General features: G+C 37.2%; 1 protein-coding gene across 2 annotated transcripts; it reads left to right on the forward strand.

The window, feature by feature from the left end:
* The first annotated feature begins 605 nt into the window (after nt 1-605).
* Nucleotides 606-22,341, forward strand: LOC576544 (protein ECT2). 2 transcript variants are annotated; one of them, XM_776843.5, is made up of 20 exons: nt 606-733; nt 1,448-1,634; nt 2,374-2,456; nt 2,841-3,020; nt 3,634-3,831; nt 5,164-5,265; nt 5,897-5,996; nt 6,464-6,579; nt 7,299-7,361; nt 7,889-8,135; nt 8,660-8,802; nt 11,455-11,640; nt 12,752-12,862; nt 13,480-13,658; nt 14,246-14,450; nt 15,740-15,857; nt 16,596-16,759; nt 17,504-17,589; nt 18,214-18,403; nt 19,166-22,341. In XM_776843.5, the coding sequence occupies exons 2-20, from the start codon at nt 1,538-1,540 to the stop codon at nt 19,256-19,258; spliced, it is 2,661 nt and encodes an 886-aa protein (XP_781936.3). In that variant the 5' UTR covers nt 606-733; nt 1,448-1,537; the 3' UTR covers nt 19,259-22,341. The 2 variants fall into 2 exon arrangements, with proteins under 2 accessions (XP_781936.3, XP_011664992.1); XM_011666690.2 differs by having other exon boundaries at nt 645-729.
* The last annotated feature ends 898 nt before the right edge of the window (nt 22,342-23,239 follow it).

Consider the following 23,239-nt stretch of genomic DNA (forward strand, 5'->3'; position numbering starts at 1 on the left):
ACATAACTTAAACTTGGGGAAATTCCCCAATGTTGATATCGGACAAGAGAGAGAAAACAAAAATTGTACCCGCTTGTATGTACCGGTACGGTGCTTTTAATATAACCTTGTCAGTATTGGTAAGTCGAGTTGAAATAATTCGGTCTGCGCGATTTTCAAATATCCGGGCCCCCCTATTGGAAAATCCTGGATCCGCGCCTGCACCCCCCCCCCTTTGGCGACGCCCCTGGATGGGGGCCGAAAAGGCCTTGCCTCCTAGGCTGTTGCCTCTCCCCCCCCCCCCCATCCAAAAAATAAGAGAGAAGAAAGGAAAGGAAAAGGAAAAGAGGAGATAAAGGGAAGGATAAAAAAGAGGAAGTAGAAAAGAAATGTAGGGGGATATCAGTTGCAATTTCCCGTCGAAATTGGTATGGCATGGGGCTCATTTTTCGCTTATTTTGTTAAGTATCATTTTTGCCAATTTGGTTTCTACAAGTGGGTATTCATGAGCTGGTTTGGGCTTCCTAAATGTGTACATGTATCCCCCAACTCCGGCCCATCGGCCCCAAACTTTTGAATGAGTGAGTCATCGGATCGGTACGTTATTGTTTGCACATGTACCGTACTTCTTGTGTACAAAATTAAGGCAGCAATCCGTAAGCAGCCAATCAAATCGCTTGCTTTTAGGATTAGCGGTGAGTTTGAACGAGGAAAACATGGCCACCATCGATGCGTGCGAAGAAAGGATTTGTAGGTAATACCGAGGTTTATTTTACGATTTGTTCGACAGTCTGCATTAATTTTATTGTTATTGATGGTGATATGAGAAAGTTTATAATGAGAAATTCACACAAAAATGTGAGAGAAAGATGTTTGTTTGAATCTTTTGGCTGATTCGCTGGGTCTTGGGTGTGTTTGTGTGTGCATGTTGTGAATGGAATTAGCGTGTCGCCATGGATGTGAACACCGGCTGCATGCATGGGCTTGAGCATGACAGCTGCGCTGGCCCCTGGCATCGCCCAGCCGATGGAGAGGCCAGGATGCACGGAATGGTCATCCGGCCTTGTCCGGACCTGGACAATGAAATAGGCCTTCATGTTCAACGGTCTGATGTGGAAAAAATTCTAATAAAAGATGACATAGAAATGTAGAGTAGACTCTAAACTCTATCATTTATCAATGTCATTCGCCTGATTTGGGGAATGTATATTCCGATTATTCCCAGCTGTGCCAGCAAAGCCAAAGCCAGGCATGGATCTTGGTCTAGATCTAGATCTAGATCTAGAAAGACTAGAATAGATAGACAGTTATTTGGGGGCCAATTTTGACCATTTGCATGTAAAGAATTGATGATATCAATCATCAATTCATTGAAAATGATTGATACATTTTTTTCATGAGTCATGTCAGAGAAATGTCTCTTTCATTCATTTTTCATAGATTTTTATTCTGTTATGTCGTTAAATAGGATCTGACAAGCTGATTATTCCAAAGCAGCATATCGAGGAGTTCCTGAACCCTAACTTATTTCGATATCGACATCATTTCAAGAAGATTAATGGAGACAATGGCAGCGCCCATGGAAGTAACAGTGTCTCAACTGAGTTGCAGTACGACATTCAGTACGTCGACCATGAATGATACTACAAGACAGAGTGAGTATGATAACTGACAAGTTCTCATGAACTTTCATAATTCAGGATGAGAAAAATAAGAAGAAAATGAAGGAGGATGAGGAGCAGAAGAAGGAGATGAAGAAGAAGAAGGAGGAGAAAAGAAAAGGAAAATAAGAAGAAGAATATAATGATTATTTTGTTGATCTTTTTCACTGTTGCCATTGCCAAATCAAGGGACAACATAAAATATCCATAAATTACAAGTTTTCTTGAACTTCCAAAATTTAGGAATGAGAAGGAAAAGAAAAAAATAAAGAGTAGGAGATGAAGAAGATTACGATTATTTTGTTGATTATTTTGTTGATTTTCTTCACTGTTGCCTAATCAAGGGACAACATACAACATCCACTATAAAAGGAGTAGAAAAGATACTAGACGTACACGTGGGTTATAACTATAATAAAAGAATTGTATTATTACTGTTATCCTTATCCATCATCATTAACACTGATCATTGTCTTCATCTTTATTCTGATTAGTTGTTGGAACTTGGACAAAACCTGGACAAAGTCTTGAATCGATGGCTCTCATGAAGTCATATTTCATTTGCTTAACCCTGATACACCAGCTTCATTTCTTTTAGTTTTAGTTACTTTTGATGATAGTGAAAAGAAGACATTAGACAAGTAGAGGCAATGGCTCCCTTTTCAAGCAGTTCAGTGCTTCACATTTTAAATCTACTGTATTGTAATTACTGTCCTATGTCATTCTATCACAGGTTCATTGACTGCTGTAGATGTTAGGTTTTGTTTGATAGGTACTGAGCTTAGACATCATACACAGCTTCATAATGCATTACAAGTGAGTATAATTCCCTTATCCGTGAAAAATTATCTTTAATTGAGTTCAGATGCCCCTAAAGTTTCTGTAGTATCAGAATTAAACAAAGAGCTGCCGTAAAGAAATCTTTGTTGCTGTAAAAAGGGAAAAAATGCTGAAGGTAATTTTTTAACTCACAAAAACATTCTTCACAAGGAAATAATGAATTGTATTATTTTTTAACATGACATAACCAAGTAATGAATGATTAACTCCCGCCCTGCCCAGTGGTTATGAGCCATGAATGAGTCCACATATAGCTGTTTATTCCAGGGAATTAGCTTCTACTATCCTACTTATATTCTATTTGCTCTTTCTGGATCCTACCATCTTAAATAATGTGCACTTTTTCTTTCTGTATTGCAGAAAATGAAGATGCCCTACGTGTTCTCAGACACGGGGCAAGAGTACAACATTGAAGATGACCAGGCAGAGACTGTGTTTGTCATGGCTGAGTTTGAAGGAGAAATCTTTGATGCGCTGTCGAGTAATAGCCGACACATTCTAGGCACCACAGCAATATTACAGAGTGCAGCTACAGATGAGGTGAGTTGATTTAGACTGTGATGGTGAGAATTTGGAAACTGGTTACAACAAATTCCTTTAGACCAAGATAATAACCTTATATTGAAATCTTGTCCTATTTAAAGCTCCTCACCACCCCCATCCTCCCCCCCCCCCCCCAAAAAAAAGAAAGAAAAAAAGGTGATACAATAAAATGAACAAAAAAACAACTAAGACTCTCAAAATACCTAGACGTAATGACTGGTTTCCTTGATAACGAGGTTCACTGTATAAACAATTGGCCGAGATTACGATTGTACAGTACTTTTTTAAAAAGATTTCTCAACTTGTCTGTGATTATAAGTTTTATTGCAGTGTGCCCAGCTTAGACAAATATGATAGATTGCCCACTGGAGTCTCTATGTAATGTACAGTTAAACCTGCTTTTAATACTGACCACCTGTCTACAAAGACCAAATTTTTTTTTTCCTTGAAAATGGTTTCTCATGGGAACATGTACTATAGGCACCTGTCTACAAAGACCTCCTGCCTTTAAACACCACTTTTCTTGTCTCCCTTGGGTGGTCTTTATAGACAGGTTTCACTGTACAAGGAACTAACCATGCTTTATCTATCTCCTCTTGTGTTTCTTCAGCATCTCCCCTGTGTGACGAGGCCACTGTTCTGCAGACACATGGACAAGCTCGTTATCTGCTTCACAGGATTCTTAGACAAGGCTGAAATCAAGAGACTAGTCGTACTGGTTCACAACATGGCTGGTAGCATCCGCAAAGACTACGGCCCTCGGGTCACCCACCTCGTGGCCAACTCGTCCAACAGCGAGAAGTACAGGGTGAGTGGGATGATGATGTTTACATAGAACCACTTTGGAAAGAGGACCTTAATTGTTCCTACAACGAGGTGCTTGAGGCCTTTCCCCAAACCCCAAGATCATTATGATGGACAATATCCAATGTGTGTGTGTGAGTTTAGTTGGGTTTTTACAGACGTGTTTCAATCAGAAATGATAATTTACGTCTGGGGACCTACCTCTAACGTCACCCTCATTTTGCAGCCATTTTATACAGTGTAGATCACAACATAACGGTTGTCTTTTTGCTTCATCTGTCTTTGTGAAAATCATTAGAAGGGGTGTCGAAGTCAAGCAGTAGGTGACATCAGCAGATGTGGGGAGCACAACTGTGCCCTGTATCATAAGGCTTGTTATCAATAAATGATACATTTCTATGACAAATTTGTTCTCAGCCAATCAGATGCCACAATTTCGGTAGCTTATAACAGTTATTGTCACTGATGATCGATGACAAGTTTTATGAAATAGGGCCCTGGTCCACTCATTTGGAATTCAGCCCCTCCTGCCTTTTTTTTTATAGGATCTTTGATCTGCCCCTGATGTAAAGAACGTTCTAAGTAATTGCCTATATTACAGATAAAATGTGTTTAAAGGTAAAGACCAGTATTGGTAACGCCCCAATTTCAAAAAATGAAATGGAAGCTCTCATTACCAATCATGTGAAAGAATACGTTTTGACTAATACATGATGATAAAAAATTTGCCGGGAAACCGCCTACTAATTCATATATTTGGTAAATTTATTTCTCTCATGGTCGTGTGAGAGAGATAGGGTAGTCCCATATACATCTTTCTGTGTATAGTGCTTGTAACTTTACGAAGAATGGGCCAAATTTCTTATCATTTTGATGATTCCAGAACCTTGCAGATGCTAGATGCTAGATGATCAACCTTTTCTGATCGATTCCACAACGTTTCTTTCACAATGCAATCGCATGACCATTACTGGTCTTTACCTTTAATCTTTAGAGTATGGTATGTAATGTCCCTGAGAACAAATCATTAGCTGACGAGCATGAGGGTGTTGACTCTTATCCATCAACATTGGGTCAACACTCTTACTTTGGAGCGATTGATAATAATAATTCCTCAGAAATTAAGAATTTCTTGTAATAATTTTATTATGTGCAAAGTGTATTTGTATAGTTACCCAAAAAAATTGAATGATGTATGAAAAAAATAATATAGTAATAACTTTGTTTATCTTTCTGTTGAAAATGAAATAAATATGAATTGACTTGAATTGAATAATGGCTGAAATGTTCTGTTTGAGTAATGACCAATGACGATTGTATCTTCTGCATGCCTCAGGTTGCTGTGAGTTTAGGCACACCCATCATGACCAAAGAATGGATCCAGGCTACCTGGGATAACCGTCACAAACAAGAATGCGGGGCAACATCAGAAGAAATGGTGAGCATTCTTTAAAGGCCGTCTGTACTAGTTTGACTAGGAGGGATTACTTTAGACCACACAGGGTGGTCACTGACAGGTGGCTATCTCATCAACTCAACTCTCAATTAACATAAGAAAAAGAGGATCATGGGGGACCAATGGTCACTGATTAGGCATTGTTTTCTATATAGAGGGAGCAAGTAGCTACAAGTAGTACAGTAGGGCTTTAAGTCCTTCCTTTCTAATATTCTCGTATCATTGCTCTTCCAATTTTTCTTTTTTGTTTATTTCACATATACACACAGAAAATTGTGGTAGAACAATGGCTAATCACTTGTGTGACACTGACTAGGTTTATGAGAAAAGAATCGTGCATGAACTTCAAAAAGTTTTTTGTTTCATTGTAAATTTGAGCTTTGAGTAAACTCCTTTAAACAAAGTTTCACTTTGTGTATCTGTTCTTATCTCAAGAAGAAAAAAGTGAATTGCTACATTTCATCGAAACTTACAGTAGAACTACAATCTTTGGTAAATTTTCTACTTTTTGGCATGAAAAGGAATAAGGATTAAGAAGTATTAATGACTTTTTATTGTTACATTTTTATTTTTCAATCCTCTTAACATTTTTCTTGTGTGTCTGTTTTGCCAGCTGAAGTATAAGATGCTTCCATTTTTCGGATGTACCTTGGGCTTTGTAGGCTTCACACAAGATGATCAGAGACACATGGAAGAAATCACACAAACACAAGGTAAGTACTATTGAAACGTATGTGCTCAACTTTGCAACACATAGTTTACACACAACAAGATTTATTTTGCTCTTTCTGTTTGTATATAGTTATCTATTTTGTGGAGGAACCGATAAACATGTGCATGTGGTTGTAACACTTTGAGTCTATTATACATCTCATCTCTCCCGCTTTCCATTTCTCTCTCTCAATCTTTTGCTTGCTCTCCCACTCTCCCTCTCTCTCTCTCTCTCTCTCTCTCTCTATCCATCTCTTGCTTGCTTCCTCTCTCTCTCTCTTTCTCTCTTTCTCTACCTTTATACCTCTCACTCCCTCCCTCTCATCCTCTCTGTCCTTCTCTCTGTTCTCTTTTTCTCATTCCTTCACTTTATTCTTTCACACTTATCATCCCTTTCTCCAATTCATGCTCCATATGTCTAGCAATTATCAAAAGCTTACTCATATCCTCTTCTTTGTATGCTTTTCAGGTGGCAATATAGAGACCATTGCCAATGATTCATGTACACATATAGTCGTTGATGAGAACACCGTAGCTGAACAAGTCTTGGATTATCCAAGCAAGATTAAGGTTGTCAAACAAGAGGTAAGGGTCATCATGTAAAACTGAACGCTGTAAAATAAGAAACTTTTTCACGAACTGAAATGTTCACAAATTTCTCAAGTTGATCATGGCATCGTTGCATAAAAATTACCATCGATGGTAACTTTGCCGTAAATGGTAGCTTCCATGGAAACCTTGATTTGATTGGCTGTTGAGTGATGTTGTCATGGTAGTTCACATTGATGGCTAAGTTAGCATCACTGGTAAGTTTAATGCAACTTGGCCATGATTCTGCAATATAAACAAATCACGATAGACACAACAATGAAATGTGCTACTGGAAAATCAAGAAAATCACTCTCATCTACAAATTTACAAATGTGAAAGTTTCATGTCACAAAAGATTCCAGTTTTACAGTAAGGTTATTTTATGGAAGTTAAAGTATAGCAGTTTGTTGGACAAAGGAAGTGTTACTTCATGAGGGGGCTATGAGAAGTAGATTCCAGCATAGCCATTAAAAATGTTTGAAATATGCCCCCTTATCACATGTACTAGAGATTTGAAACAGATTTTTTAAAACATGATGATAGCATTACTAAGTTATTCTGATTTCTTAAGAGAAAATATAGTTATATAGTATGCTGGTTTTAGATCATTATCAGATTTCATTTGGCACGATTATTTGAAAGCTTCACCTTTTTATTAGTAGTGAATAAACAGGATCAATTTAAATTATTTCTTGTGGCGTTTTTCTTCCTAGTGGTTCTGGGCCAGCATTCAAATGGACGCAAGAGCAGATGAAATTCTCTATACTTTCAAAATGGTAAGTACCTGCCGATTGTTGTGTATCTTCACTTTTTATTGTTGTTGTTATTTCACCATTCATTATCAACAGTTTAACAATGGAAATATTAAATTTGCCATGGAAAACACAAGAAAAAGATTGTTCAGTGTACCTATTGGATGTTTTCCTGACTTTGGAATGAAATACAAGACCGTGACTATTTAAACAATGCAAAAAATGACGTCAAATATGACTTTTGATTGATGTAAAACAGTTTGCAGTTTTTACCTGGAAAGAAAGAAGTGTCCTTTCTTCATATTCTCTCTGACTTTTACCTAACCCACCCCCTTTCTGTCTCTCCGAATCTCTGAATCTCTGCCCCCCTCCCCCTCTCTCTCTCCCTCTATCTCTCTTGTTCTCCCTTTTCTCTCTCTCTCTTTCTATCTCTGTCACTTTCCTTCGTTCGCTCTTGATTATCTCTTCTGCTTGTCTATCCCCTATCCCTCTCTCTATCTTTCTATGTTTACTACCACCACAACTAAAACCATTTTCTCTATCCCCACCAGCCGTCCACCCCTGCATCCCTCCATGGCACACCCACCCTCATGTTCAGCGGATCCAAGTCCAGTCGCAAACGCCGTCTCAAGGACAACATCGCCGCTCTCAGCTCCAACACCGACCACATGGAATCTCCTAACATGCCTGCGCAGAAGAGACGGTCCAGCTTCACAGAGAGCGCTAGCTGCATGTCCATATCGGCCTCGTCTATACTGGACTGTAGTCAGACGCCCGACAGCTCAATGGCACTTGCTCGTAATTCAGTTTGGATTGTGTTTTCCATTTTTTTTTTTAATTGAATGACATTCATCAACTAGTAGATATACTAGATATGATACATATTTTAAAAAAGGAAATATTTCAGAACTACACTGGCCATAACAGGTTTGTTTTGTTCATAGCAATATACAAATATACAAAAAGTAATTGTCATATAAACCATATCAACTAGCATTTGCTAAATGTATTTGACGTAAAAAGTAATGGATTAAGGCCACTTGTAAACTTGGGGTAGGGATTCGTCTTTTTAGCCATCAAACGGTCATAAAAATAAAATAAAAAATAATTTTGTTTCAAATTTTGGTCAGAAATATATGTATACAAATTATGTGTTTTTATCATACCGGTATGTGCTGATTTTGATTGATTAGATCATATTTTTAAAGTGATATTCATGCTCACATTCTAATAACACTTTGTTGAGCTGAAATGTTCACAATGTATTATTACCTAATCATCAATCATATGAGATTTGAAGTGAATCAACTTTTTATTTACAGCTGAGCCATGCACTCCTATGGAGATGGAAACCCCCAAGAAGCCTGCCGTACCTGCGCAACCCCTATCAAAGAGGCATATGACTGCCATGGAGTTACTACAGACGGAGATCAACTATGTCAAGATATTAGGCACCATCATCAATGTGAGCTGAATCATATATAACTTCATACATAACTTCATATGTAACTTCATACATAACTTCATATGTAACTTCATACATAACTTCAAACATAACTTCATAGATAACTTCATACATAACTTCATACATAACTCTATTGTCAAAGCAGACCATGTTTATTCAAAGGCTACTTGTTACAGAGATTTTGTCAGTTAATTGAGAGTATAGTCATGAAATTTGATTTGATTTTCATAAAGAATGCTTATAAAAAATTACTGAAAAGTGTGGAATCATTAATTTATGGACTCTTCCTTGAAAGCAAAAGTCTTGTAAATGAAGCAAGCGGTTTTACAATAATAATAATAATAATAATAATAGATTTATATAGCGCAGCTTTTATACAAAATATATTCAGCTGCGCTGGTTAAGAGCTCCTTTTTACTAAATTCTACAAAATAAGATCACTCAGTTGAACAAATAAGTTTTTAAATTGGATTTAAAAACATTGAGAGATGGAGTGCTTCTTATTTCTATTGGCAAGCTATTCCATAATTTGGGGGCGGCAATAGCAAAAGCACGGTCCCCAAGAGTTACTTTAGTTTTGCCATGGGGAATCTGAAGCAGTAATTTATCTGTGGAACTGCGCAGGCTACGACTGTGTGATTGGACTTTGAGTTGAAGTAATTCTTTGATGTAATTAGGGGCTTGACCGCTCAATGATTTATAGACGATTAACAATATTTTGAATGAGATTCTTTGACGGACTGGCAACCAGTGGAGTTCTCTCAGAAGAGGTGCGGTTGAAGTGAATTTCGACCGACGATAGACAAGTCTTGCACATGCATTTTGTACTCTTTGTAACTTAGCTATCAGAGAATCAGGCATTCCAAACAGCAACCCGTTACAATAATCAAGCTTACTTGTGATAAGAGCGTGTACAACCAATTTCATACTTTCTTGATCAAAATATTTGCGGATACGTCTGAGATTGTACAGAAGATAGTATGTTGATTTGCATATATTTTTAACATGTGTTTCCATGGTTAAATTAGTATCAAAGTATACTCCTAAATTCCTTGCTGTAACCGAGGGTATCACATTGGAGGATCCAACTCTTACACCGTCAATGCTTATTTTTGAGATCTGTTGTGGAGTTCCTATAACCAAAAATTCACTCTTACTATCGTTTAGCTTAAGATTATTGTTAAGCATCCATCTATGAATAAAATTAACACATTTTTCCAACATTGAAACACTTGCATCTTGAGTACTAGTGGATGGTCTAAAGGATAAAAATAATTGTGTGTCGTCTGCATAACAGTGACAGGAGACTTCAGGAAAATTATCCTGAGTGCTCTTGATTAGATTACTCGTGTATAACATAAAAAGCAAAGGGCCGAGCCGAGAGCCCTGTGGCACACCAAAGGGCACCTGGAAAGAGTCAGAGACAATGCCATCAATTTTAACTTTTTGATGTCGATCAGACAAGTATGACTCGATCCAGCCGAGAGCAACACCGTCGATACCGCAGCATATCTTCAAAATATCTAGTAATCTGGAATGCTCAATAGTGTCAAAGGCACTACTCAAGTCAAGTAATAACAGGAGAGTGATTTTCTGTCTGTCCATTGCAATCAGAATATCACTCTTGATCCTGAGTAGTGCCGTTTCTGTACTATGAAACTGTCTATATGCAGACTGATTGGATGGAAGGAGTGAATTACTGTTAAGAAACTGTAAAATCTGTTGTGTGGCTGCACCTTCTACCAATTTAGAAATGTATTGTAGGTTACTTATGGGTCTAAGATTACCAAATTCAACATCAAGCCCTGGTTTTTTCAACAATGGTGAAACAAGTGAGACTTTCCATTCTTTAGGAAAGTGGCCCGTAGACAAGGAGACATTGATCATGGATGTAAACACAGGTAGTATAACATCAATATATTGCAAGAGAATCTTTGTTGGAATCGGATCAGCAGAACAAGACTTCTTGCTGAGCTTCATCACAAGTTTCCCTACTTCCTGTTCAGATAAAAGTTTAAACTTATCAAGCTTGATACCATCAGGTACTGGAATAAGACTTGATGAATCAGTATCAATTCTATCCATCGAACCTATGCTAGTTGACAGGAATGTAGCCTTTTCATGTTTCTTAGAGCAATTTGAGACACAAAATACAGTTCTAACAAAATATGCTTCAGCGACAGATTCTTAAAATACAGTTCCAAACAGTACCATAACTAACTTGAATCCTAAACTAAACACTATACCTTATTCTAAACCTAAAATAAAACCTTCTTGTTATCCTAACCCTAAACTTACTGTAAATGCTGTTAATATTCGCTTCATTAATATTTCGCGCTGAGCGACCCCCCAAAATATTTGCTGGTTCTTAAATTGGCGTTGCACGCAATTCAGCCCGTTTGAAACATGTATAAGAAGTCATTCTTATATTTTTTCAAGTTCTAACATTTGCGCTTGCCGATCTTAGTGCAAAATCCGCAAAAATTAATGTACCGAAAATATTTCTACTTTTACAGTATGTCTTTGACAAAATGAAACCTGGAGTTACTGGAGCAAACATTAGTTCACCTAAAATAAGGCTTGTATTTTTTCACATCTGTATAATTATAAGAAAATGTGGTTTGATTGAGATGTTCTCCATTTCTGTTACAGGTGTTTAAAGAACCTTTAGAAACCGAACAGACCGGTGGACCTATCTTAGCACAGGAGGAGATCAAGACCATCTTCAATCGTATCCCAGACATCTACGCTGTTCACTGCAGACTGAGGAACGATGTCCAGGCTCTTATCGATGACTACTCTGAAGAGAAGAGCATCGGCCAAGTCTTCCTCAAACATGTGAGTAGCGTAGGAATGACATGATGACATCATTTAAAGCCTGTCTGCACTACTTGTAGCTACTTGCACCCTCTATATAGCCAACAATGCCTTAAGTGGTGACCGTTGATCCCCCATGGTTCCCTTTTTCTTTTGTTAGTTGAGAGTTGATGTGATGAGATATCAGCTGCCAGTGACTAACAGGGAGGTCTAATCCCTCCTGACCAAACTAGTGCAGACAGGCTTTAGGCCTCTCAGGGTTTGCAATTAGACCATGACTTTACTTCACCTTTGTATTTTGAGGATGCTAACTGGATAGTTTTCATGCCAAATTTATCTGTACTTTTCTTTATAACCAATATATTTTGCATCTGAATCTGACTGTTTTGACTTGTTTTTTATCTGAATGCAACCATTATCTGGTTTGATAAAATTTAAGTATTGTACATCTCCTGCACTACCAAGTTTTCATTTCTACAGTAAAACTACCCGGTATCCTTTGCAATCTCTCTCTTGTGTTGATTTCATGCCTCTTTGGAGACACTATGGCTTAGTGGTAGAGCAGGTCCGTGCGCTAGTACTCTTAGGTAAAGCATAGATCCTCATTACCTAGTCCCTCGTAGAGAACTTAAAGCCGTTGGTCCCCTGGCTGCTTATTTACAAGCATACACAATTACACATGCTTCCTTAGCAGTCTGGTAAAACAAGCCATCAGACCAAACCTCTGCCACTGTGGTGTCTGATATGATTGCACTTACCTGTAGAAGCACCAGGAGCATGACGTGATGGAAAATGTACGCTATATAAGAAGCAACCATTACAAGGAATTATTTGTATTATTTATTATTACCTCTTACTCACAGTATATATAAATGCAAAGTTATTCAACCTTGGTGTAGTTCCTTTAAAAAGATAACAGATGTCTACTCAATTCATTTCATTCTGATGGCCACGTCATTTTAACCTGTTTTACTTTCCCCCTCTATACATTGTGTGCGGGTAAGCCTGAATCTGATCGCGGGGCCCTCAGGGAGAACAGTATGAATACTGATGAGGCTACCCTGGGTAAACAAGACACATTGTTATTATTATTATTATTATTATATATCTCACTCTCTTGTATCTCTCACAGTCTGCCGATATGGGTAAGGCGTACCCATCCTTTGTCAACTTCTTTGAGTTAGCCAAGCAGACGGTCGTTCAGTGTGACAAACAGAAGCCTAGGTTTCATGCTTTCCTCAAGGTAGGTCCAGGAGTGTTGGTGGTAATGGTGATGATGATGATAGTGATGATGAGGGTGATGATGATGATGATGATGATGATAGTGGTGATGATGGTGATGATCGTGGTGATGATGATGATGATGATGGTGATGATGATAGTGATGCTAGTGATGATAATGATGGTGATGGTGATGATGATGATAGTGATGATGATGATGATGATGGTGATGATGATGATGATGTTGATTATGATGGTGGTGTGATGATGATGATGGTGGTAATGATGATGATGAAAGTGGTGGTGAAGATGGTGGCGATGTTGATGGTAGTGATGTTGATGATGATGATGATGATGATGGTAAGGATGATGAGGGTTATGATGATGGTAATGATGAGGATAGTGATGATGTTGATAACTTCTTTGAGCTAGCCAAGCAAACAATACATTTCTTTAAGTTCATAGTTCTCTGGCTTTTCCTCTGGACTGCTTCTCCTCTTAGCAATGATTCCACAAGATCATTGAATCCATTTTTGTAATGATCCACATCTAGAAGTACAGCCTAGTTATAAGTGCACATTTGCTTTTCAGAGAAATATTCATTTGATAACAGCTTCCTTTTTCTACGTGTTTCACCAGATTGGTCAGAGTAAACCCGAGTGTGGTCGCCAGTCCCTGACCGAGCTGTTAATCCGTCCAGTCCAGAGGCTTCCTAGTATGATCCTTCTGCTCTCTGATCTATCCAAGAGAACGACAGAATCACATCCTGACTTCAGGTATCTCAAAGAGGGACTGGAGGCACTCAAGAAGGTCACAGAGTAAGTCTTTGATTGTGTAGATTGTATTACTCTGTAACAAATAAAGCTTTGTTCAGATATAACGCTGCAGAAGCACGGTGATTTTTGTTGTGATGAGTGAAATGCAATACACTTCACATTTTTAGTGAATATGCGTAGGACCCTTTTCATAGTCAAATCTTCATTTTCTTAATTTTCTGAGAGTCATTATTTGCCTTCACTCTTCATAAAGTATTACAATTTGGAACAGTGCATTTCCCCCACTACATCACTAATCCTGAAATGCCTATTCTCTCCTTGTTAGCTTGTCTTTAGTGGAATCAGAAAAGCAAATTGATAATAATTTGAAGAAAAAAGAGACAACATCCTAAATTGTACCCAAATTAGGAATGATTCAAGTTCATGAAGCAAGAAGCTTGTATTTATGATATCTTTAGTGAAGACACAAGTGAAAGATTACTATTGAATGAAAGAGCTAATTCGAAAATTTTATTTTGAAAAAGGAAGTGCTTATTCACAAACCTGTACAAAACACAGGCCAGATAAAAACCAGATTTTTTTTTTAGTGCTCATTATCACCCCTAAAAACATGATCTCTCCTCTTACAGGCAAATCAACGAGGACAAACGGAAGACGGAGGGCCACACCCAAATGTTTGACATCATGAATGAGATAGAGGGCGTCCCAGCCCACCTGCTGTCGGCGCATCGTCACTTCATCACCAAGATCGATGTCTCGGAGGTCGGGAAGGCAGACTCGTTTGGTGAGAAGGGAATCTGTATCACCATGTTCCTCTTCTCAGATACCCTAGAGGTGAGTTACGTATGGTCTACAGGTCAGTCTCCTGGGGGGTGCTTCACAAAGATCCTAAGTCGAACTTAACTCCAAGTTGGACTTAAAAATTATGGGGAGTCATTTGTAGCCTTGAAATAAAATATATTCAAAAGCAAAAAATCAAGTATTTTAGAATTTTTTATAAATTCAACATCAAGAACATGAAATCTCCTTGATAATAGAAAATACAAATGATTTGAATCAACATTTTATGCCTTTTGAAATAATTTGTGCAAAATATTTTCATAGATGCTAACAGCTTCCCATAATTGTTAAGTCCAACTTAGAGATAAGTTCAACTTAAGATCTTTTTGAAACACCCCCCAGTTGTAAATGGAAAATCATGCCATGTACAAGTAATTGCTATTGTGTATTGCTATTCTTGTTATCAAGTTATCATGTATATACCCGAGCACTTGCACTTGCTTGAAGACAAGACCAGAGTATGGTATACCGTCAGTGTCCAGTTGTAAATGGAAAACCATGCTACGTACAAATAAATGCTATTGTGTATTGCTATTCTTGTTTAATATCAAGTATCATGTATTTACCTGAGCTGTTGCACTTGCTTGACAACAAGATCAGAATATCTTGTGATCCAGCATTTTGATCTAGGAATATGAAAATATACCTAATTTCCCTGTATGTCCTACAAGTAGTTGAGATGCAGACAATGGAGAAAAAATATGTTGCATTCTACAAAATTTGATATGATCTACAACAAGAGATAAGATGAATGAGTGATGTTCAGTAAACCATCAATTTCATCACCAAGATTGTAAAACACTGTTTCTTCTTGATTGTTCATACAAATCATTACCGGTAAAGATAAACTTGAGTTCTGGTAAAAAAAAGAAAACAAATTCTCACAGAATCAAACAAAACTTATACTGAATGTTCAAGAGTACAAATAAATGTCATTTGCCAAACAATTTTGGTAGAAAATGTATACTGACTGAGTAATGAGCATAGAAAGATAAGGAAATCAAGGTTAGTAGCCCTGACACAATTTGTGTAGTCCCATATACATCTTTCTGTGTACAGTGTTTGTTACTTTTCCAAGACTGGGCCAAATTTATTATGATTTTAATGACTCCAGAACTTTGCAGTACACACCAATACTTACATGCTACATGATCAACTTTTTCTGATCTATTCCACACCGTTTCTTTCACGATGCAATCGGATGACCAGAACTTGACTTTATCTTTAATCCGATTTGTATTTGGAATGACCCATTGACGGTGTTGTGTTCTTTGCTCTTTCAGATCTGTAAGAAGCGTGTAAAGCACAGTAACATGAAGACATCCCAGAAGACCTTCAAGCACATAGAGCTTCTCAACCTCTCCTACATCAGAAGAGTTCTGGATATCCATGAGACGGACGGTAAGGGTTGCCATCCAGGGCCCTGTTTCACAAAACTTGTCATCAGTGACAAATGACAGTTGTTGTTATAAGCTACTGAAATGCTTGCTTCTGATTAGTTATCAGCAGATTTGTCACTGATTTGTGTCATTTGTCATTGAAAAAAGGCTTTGTGAAACAGTTCCCTGGAGATGGGTGTAGCCTGAGACTTTGACTTATGAGTATAGGTTTCATGAGACTCTTTTACTTGTGCATTTCTCCTATCCCCATTGGTAGGGTTTTGAACATCCATGAAAGAGATGTTAAAGAAATACTACCCGGAACCACAAAACAAAGTTGTAATTGGTAATGTTCGTTATGGATATCATATGATGAGAGACAAGGTATACTAAGGATTTCATTACTACATTAGTAGACTGTTTTTATGTTGCACCTATCCAGTTACAAATGCCTGATCGAAGCATTTTACAGTTCATTTTCACATAGTCATTTGATTCCATGATGATTCTTTCGCTTTTAGCATCATAATTTTGATATGCCTTGCTCTCAGACTCTTGCAGAGTGTCACAAATGTTTTGCCCCAGCTGCTTCTGAAACCTCTCATGAAGAGGGCCTAGTATTTGATGATGAGAGCCATAAAACAGAATGGCTACCCTTTGCCCAGACCTTTTTTTAAATTTTGCTCATTGAAAACTGAAATACCAACTCCTCTTCTTCATGTATGTATCTAGTCATTGATTTGATTTTCTATTCTTTCAGAGTGTCACAATGCCTTTGCCCTGCTGTGTAAGCCTCCTATGGATGTACTTGAGAGGACTGATCGTCTCTATATGTTTGCAGTGTCTGGTGACGAGAACTGTAAGACAGAATGGCTCAAGATCCTATGCCAATACATGGCCAACGCAACATGTAAAACAGATGCTGTAAGTCTAGTTGGAGCAGTGGTCCTGTTTCCCAATTTAAACAAACATATGGATATTAAAGGCACACTGTCCTACTTGTAGCTACTTGCTCCCTCTATATAGAAAACTTCCCCAATCAGTGCCTGTTGGTCCCCCGTGATCCCCTTTTTGTTATGTTAAATGAGAGCTGAGTTAATGAGATAGCCACCTGTCACAGTGACCTTGCTGGCTCGCTGGGTGGTCTAATCCCTTCTAGCTGAAGTAGTAAAGCCAGCCTTTAAGAATGCATACATTCAAAACAAAGCTACCGTATGTTCAAGGAATTTCTTCATACTTCAATTAATTTGAGTCTTGAAAGATCTCTATTCATCATACCATCTGCAGTATTAAAGATTGAATATTGATTTGTCTGAAATTGTAATTTTATGTAGAACCAGGTGAAAATTAATCACAGAAAATGTTATAGTGAGGCATGTTACTATGTCTTTTGAATAACATACAGAGAACTTGTCGTCTGACTAATATTTGCTCGACAGAAATGTTTTCACATAAATCCAAGCACTTGTGATGAAAGATTGTAATAATTATAATATATATGTTCTATTCTATCCTACTGAGAATTATTAAATCCATCCAGAGAGGATGTGTATATAATTCAAGACAACAATACATATATTCATGTTCAATGATTCTTTATAAAAACCAACTTCAAATGAATTCAGACCTTGTGATATTTATACCTCTTTTTGTTTTCATTGTTTGCAGGAGAATTTCTTGTGCAAGATTTCTCCAGAGGATCTAGAGCTTTCTAAGAGTGACTTTGATGTGAGCAGAAAGAACAAGGCAGTCAGGTACGGTATACAAAGCTGACCTTTGACCTCTCAGTTGAACTATGACCTCACATGTATGTGACATTGACTGCGATCAAAAACTGTTCATTGGTGATGTGAATTTAAGCATAAACATATGAATAATGATAGCGTGATGTATACACAAAACATGTTTAGATAATTTCTTCACCTACCAACTGAATGATTTCCATAAAAAAATCATTCACCCATTTGTGTGGTTGTCACTCTGATTTTTCTAACTTTTAGTAAATTAGATCACGGTATATTCCTTTTGAGAAACAAAATGTCGATTTTCAAACACAGATTTGCATTATTGTACTAAACACATGTTTTGTATTTCAGTCACATGTGAACTGATATCATTTTCTTTGTATTTTTGCCCAAATGTGAATACAGATATCAAAATCATGTGGTAGATATCGTCATGCATTTGTATAAATCAATACTGTTTTGTGAGAATTTTTAAAATGTATTCTATGTTGTACCAGAACACTGGACTACATGTTGCTTGAACTAAAACTGAATCACACTGCTGGCATATAGATACATAGTAGTTTTAGTACATATATATTCTGATACTGGCTATTCATGTATCATATATTCTGTTTCTGGTCATTCCAACAGGGCGGCAAAGAGGGCGACCAAGAAGGTATCCAGGACGTTCTCCTTCAACCGGACGCCACGGCGGGGGTCAATCCAGAAGGCGGTCAACAACGTGACGTCCACCTTCAGTCCCATGGTGTCCGGTGAGGGGATGAGCCCTCAGCAGTTTGGCAAGATGGGGGCGAGGCTAGCAGGGACCATGACACTCAAGGTAAACAACGAGCTAAGACTTTTCTGAGCTAGGGCAGTCCTACAGGGCAAGAATATGCATATAATTACTTTTAAAGCCCATCTTTACTAGTTTGCAGGAGGGATTAGACCACCCTTCAAGGTCACTGACAGGTGGTTATCTCATCAAATCAGCTCTCACTTAACATAATAAGAAAAAGAGGATCATGGGGGACCAATGGTCACCGATTAGGCATTGATTGCTATATAGAGGGCGGAATTAGCCATAAGTAGTGCAGTGGGGCTTAAATATTTCTGAGGGCAGTCCTACAGGCTGGGGAAGAATATGCACACAATTACTTTTCAGGAGGCAAAGTTATAAAACTGAAACTAAATCAACATCTTGTTTCCAAGACCACGAATAGTGATGAGTTGGACAAAGCTCTGCCTCAAATTTTCAGAATATCCACCCCTCCCCCATCCCTCGTGGTTGAGGTGTGTATAACAAACAAAGTAAGCTTTTTCATCTGCTATTCTTTTCCAATGAGGTATGCGTTTGATATAATGTGTGGCTGTAATGCCAGCCACATGTTTGTTCATTTATATCTTCTATCCTCTCTCACTGTTGATTGGATATTTTGGATTGATTGTTGGAATTATGTGACAAAGTTAACTGATAAGTTCAGTATGTGAAAGACTTCTTTGTGGAAAATTGGTCACAATAGATTTTACCCTCTGGTAAAGCTAATCCTGACCTGGCATTCTATTACATCTCTCTCTCTCTCTCTCTTATCTTTTTTGACAGGCTCTTTCTCCCCTGGCAAGAAGAACACCTCTCACGCCTCGTCACTTACAGAAGAGTCTAACCATGGGACCATCAGCCAGCAAAAAGCTTTGAAACTCATCACAATCAGGGTCCTACCTACCCTCAAGCGTGTCATTAATCATTGTCAACATTAAAAAAACATTACTTGGCACTATTTCTTATAGAAGTAAACTGTTTATGCCGAGTTAAAAAAAAAATATGCCTCTCTGTATTCTTGTATTTGCATTGCACAAGTGCTAGCTTAGCCATTGCGTTGGCTTGAAAATGCTATGACCGTATAAAGGTAAAATGTACATCACATCATTGGATTTTGCAGTTGCCAAACATTGTGGAAAACTATTAGAATTTATTCTACCTTCAAGAACCAATATGAATCTTCCTTTCAAGAACTGACTGCAGGAACTTGCATTCTGATTGGTTGTTTGAAGACTTGCAATCAATTGGTTTGTATAATGTCATCGGAGAGTTAGACTGATGGACCTCCAAAACTCTTTATATTTGAATACAGATGTGTCTGCGAGGTTCAGCCTCCAGTAATTTAAACGAGTATTTTTAAGAGTCTGACATGCAGATGATCATGGTCCTGTTTGGCAAAATGTATTCAGAGTTGAACAAAATGATTTTCAAATGATATTATTTCTTCTCTCGTGTGTATTCAGGGATGTAAAGCTAACATAAAGCTATATTATATCCAGGCTCTGCATGAACCCTATTTGGCTTGTGGTTTGAAACAAAATATTTAAGGTACTTGTCATTAGACTCCTGTTAACATTTTAACATATTTAGGATCCAGAGTTATATCACATATAAAACTGTTGGTTTGATAGATTACTGTTTATTTTATCATATTTTTAATGACTTGTACTTACCTTTTGCTATATCCTATTGCTTAATATACAACTCACTCCTAAATCCTAATCAAATGACTTTAAACGCGGTCATTTTTGATTATTTACAGAGACTATCCCACATTCTTTTTAAAAGAAAAAGCATGCAATAGTTTCCAGTGCTATCTAATTATTTTTAAGTACAGGATGTGCAGAACTGCACGTAAATGGGAAAAGAGTCAACTGCCCTTATCACTGTGTGCGCGCTAAAGTATTAAAAGCCTATTAATCTTTGGGTTTATTTGTCAGCGATAATTGCACAACATTTTTTTTAATTGAATTCTTTTTGCATCAAGTAACAAGGATATACCGTAGGAGTTTTGTTAGATAAAACAAATGATGCATGTTTTCTTTCATTCAATACAGGATCTATAAGCTCTTTTTGAGGCTGTTTATGCACCATCGTACTCAGCCAAGTACAATAGGTATCATTTGTATACTATTTGTAATTAGTAGACTATTACATTGCAAAGAGGCGAAAAACTAAATAGAAAACTTAGTAACCGCTGTAGTGAAGGGATTCAGAACACCAAAATCTGTAGTTAGTCTTATAGATAAAACATACATGTAGTTAGATGCATTCATGCTTTTAACATTGTAGTAGCTACTAGCTAATAATCTTCTTTTTCATAATGCTGTGTAATTTATTTGTTTTTTGATGGTCAAAGCAAGGCTTGTAGTTGTTGCCATTATCAACATGGCACAACTATTTCCAATGTCGCATTGTATGTTCGGAAATGGGCACATTCTAATTATGGCAAATATGTAGATAAGTAGTTAAAACAGACATGTAATTATAAAATATTTATATTTCTAGTGTCCATCTCTTGTTGCTGTATTCATATCTTGTGCCTTGCTTTTCAGTTTGTCTGTTTGTTCTCCTCTCTGTGCATAGGCTCTCTCCGGCGTGAAAACTCATGTACATTTCATTTGTAATATATTTCATTGCTTGCACTTTGTAGATATAATAATATATTAATCGTTATTGCAGTATGGATGGAGTGGTCAATCCGTGATGAAATTGATGTATGAAAATGTTGACGGCCATCTTGGTTTGGACAAAGCTTTTTAAAAAAATACTGAGATTATCTTCTTTGCTCTTTTATACAGTACTACCCTTTCAATGCTATCTCTCTCTCTCTCTCTCTCTCTCTCCCTCTCTTCTCTATCTCTGTCGCTAACCAAATTTTGCTTTAAAACTGTTAAGAAATTACAAATCCCATTGTAGAAAGTTGAAGTATTTTTTGGTTGCTAAGGTAAATATACATATTCATCTCTCAGTATGACATTAATGTCTTAATATATTAATGTGGTAATCTAAAAATACATATTTTGCCAGGTCCGGGTAATAGTGATAGTGAAAATAGTGATAAGAGTGGCTATTTTATGATAGCAAACTTGTGGTATATTAATCAAATTTTCTTTAACCAGCGCTTTGCAAAAACTTCCACAATTTGATTTTATGCACAAGAGTATCTATGAATCAATGTACTACTGGTAATCAAGAAAATAACATTTATCAGCATTAAATTCTCATCCTGTATTAAAGGGGCTGTAGCATGACGAGACTCTGTGTCTTTCCTGTGGCCCGACTCACGTGCAGTTGTCCAAAAGAAGTCGTAGATGTCATTAACCAGTATTTGCCATGCTACAGCCCCTTTAATTAATATGTGACCTACAATGTACAGATATGCATCAATAGAGATATCAGTTTCTATGAATACAATATGAAATACTTGTAATACACTGCATATGTTATTTTTGATAATTAAAGGGTACCAAATTTAATTACACGTTTCATGTATGATTAGCTTTTTTAATTCCTATAAATAATAAAGAAAGTGTCATTTGTTATGTATGATGGCTACAGTTTTTAGTGGCAAAAGAAAATTGCTGTCAGAAATTGAAAAGGGGCCTAATAATGTAATTATTGTCTTTTTGTACTTAAAACAAGTATTTAGCTGAAAAGGTAAATTTGCTAATTTTTCACATTTTGAACCTCTTATTCTAAAAACCATCGAGCTCATCAAGTTCTTTATCATCATCTTCGTTTTATATTTCTGTGAAATTCATTTAAATCATCAATTACAAAACCATTGAACAATATTGTACTGAAATACATAACTGACTTCTTTATCTTTTCCTATAAATTGGTTGGAAGGAGGTAGTCTCTTTGTCTAGTTTTAAAGAATATGTAGATGTAAAATATGTCTTGTATTTCTGTCAGTAATATCTGCATTGATATGTAATAAAAATATGTAACTGTAATAATGTCATTCTACAAATCTGCCTTTTCATTATAAGCAACTGTGTCGTTGTTACTAGTTAGCATAGATGGTAATTAAAGCTTAAAGAAGTTATTATGATTTATACGATTCAAAAGCCAGGAAGATATTTGATAATTATGTGATTTTTGTTTGTACTGTGAAACCTGCTATTAAAGGGAGACAAGCAAAAGGATCTGTATGCGCAGATGGTTTTGCTTTATGTACAGGTTCTACTAATAAACATTTTAATGAGAAACAATTTTCAAGGAAAACAATTTTCAAGGGAAACAAAAATGTCTTTATAGAGGGGTGGTCGCTTAAGCAGGTTTGACTGTAGTGCATCCCATTATTCAATCATTCTTTCTCCTATCTCTTCCCTCTATCTTTTCTCTCTCTCTCGTTCTTACAATCTTTTCTCCGTTTCTTTCTCTCCCTCTATTACATCTTTCTCCCTATTCTCTCACTCTCTCTCTTGATCCCACCCCCCCCCCCCTCTCTCTCTCTCTCTCACTCGATCTTTTCTTTATCTCTCTCACTCGATCTGTGTATCCCCTCCATCCCTCTCTCTCTCTCTCAGTCTTTTCTTTATCTCTCTCACTCGATCTGTGTATCCCCTCCATCCCTCTCTCTCTCTCTTTTTTCTTCCTCTCTCGTTTTCTCTTTCTCCCCTATTCTCTCAACTCTCTCTTGCCCCCCTACCACTCTCTCTCTCTCTCTCTCTCTCTCTCTCTCTCTATCTTATCTTTCTCTCTCCCTCTCTCCACCCATACTCTATCTCTCATCCTTCCTCTGCACTCCCCTTTACCATCTTCCATACTATTTTCGGCCTTTCTTGTTATTCATCCTCACTTTCCTTCCAATCTTTAACAAAAAGTTATGATTTTACACAAATTAGCCAC

This window comes from Strongylocentrotus purpuratus, unplaced genomic scaffold, assembly GCF_000002235.5.
Source record: "Strongylocentrotus purpuratus isolate Spur 01 unplaced genomic scaffold, Spur_5.0 spur5_scaffold_12, whole genome shotgun sequence".
Classification (NCBI taxonomy): domain Eukaryota; kingdom Metazoa; phylum Echinodermata; class Echinoidea; order Camarodonta; family Strongylocentrotidae; genus Strongylocentrotus; species Strongylocentrotus purpuratus.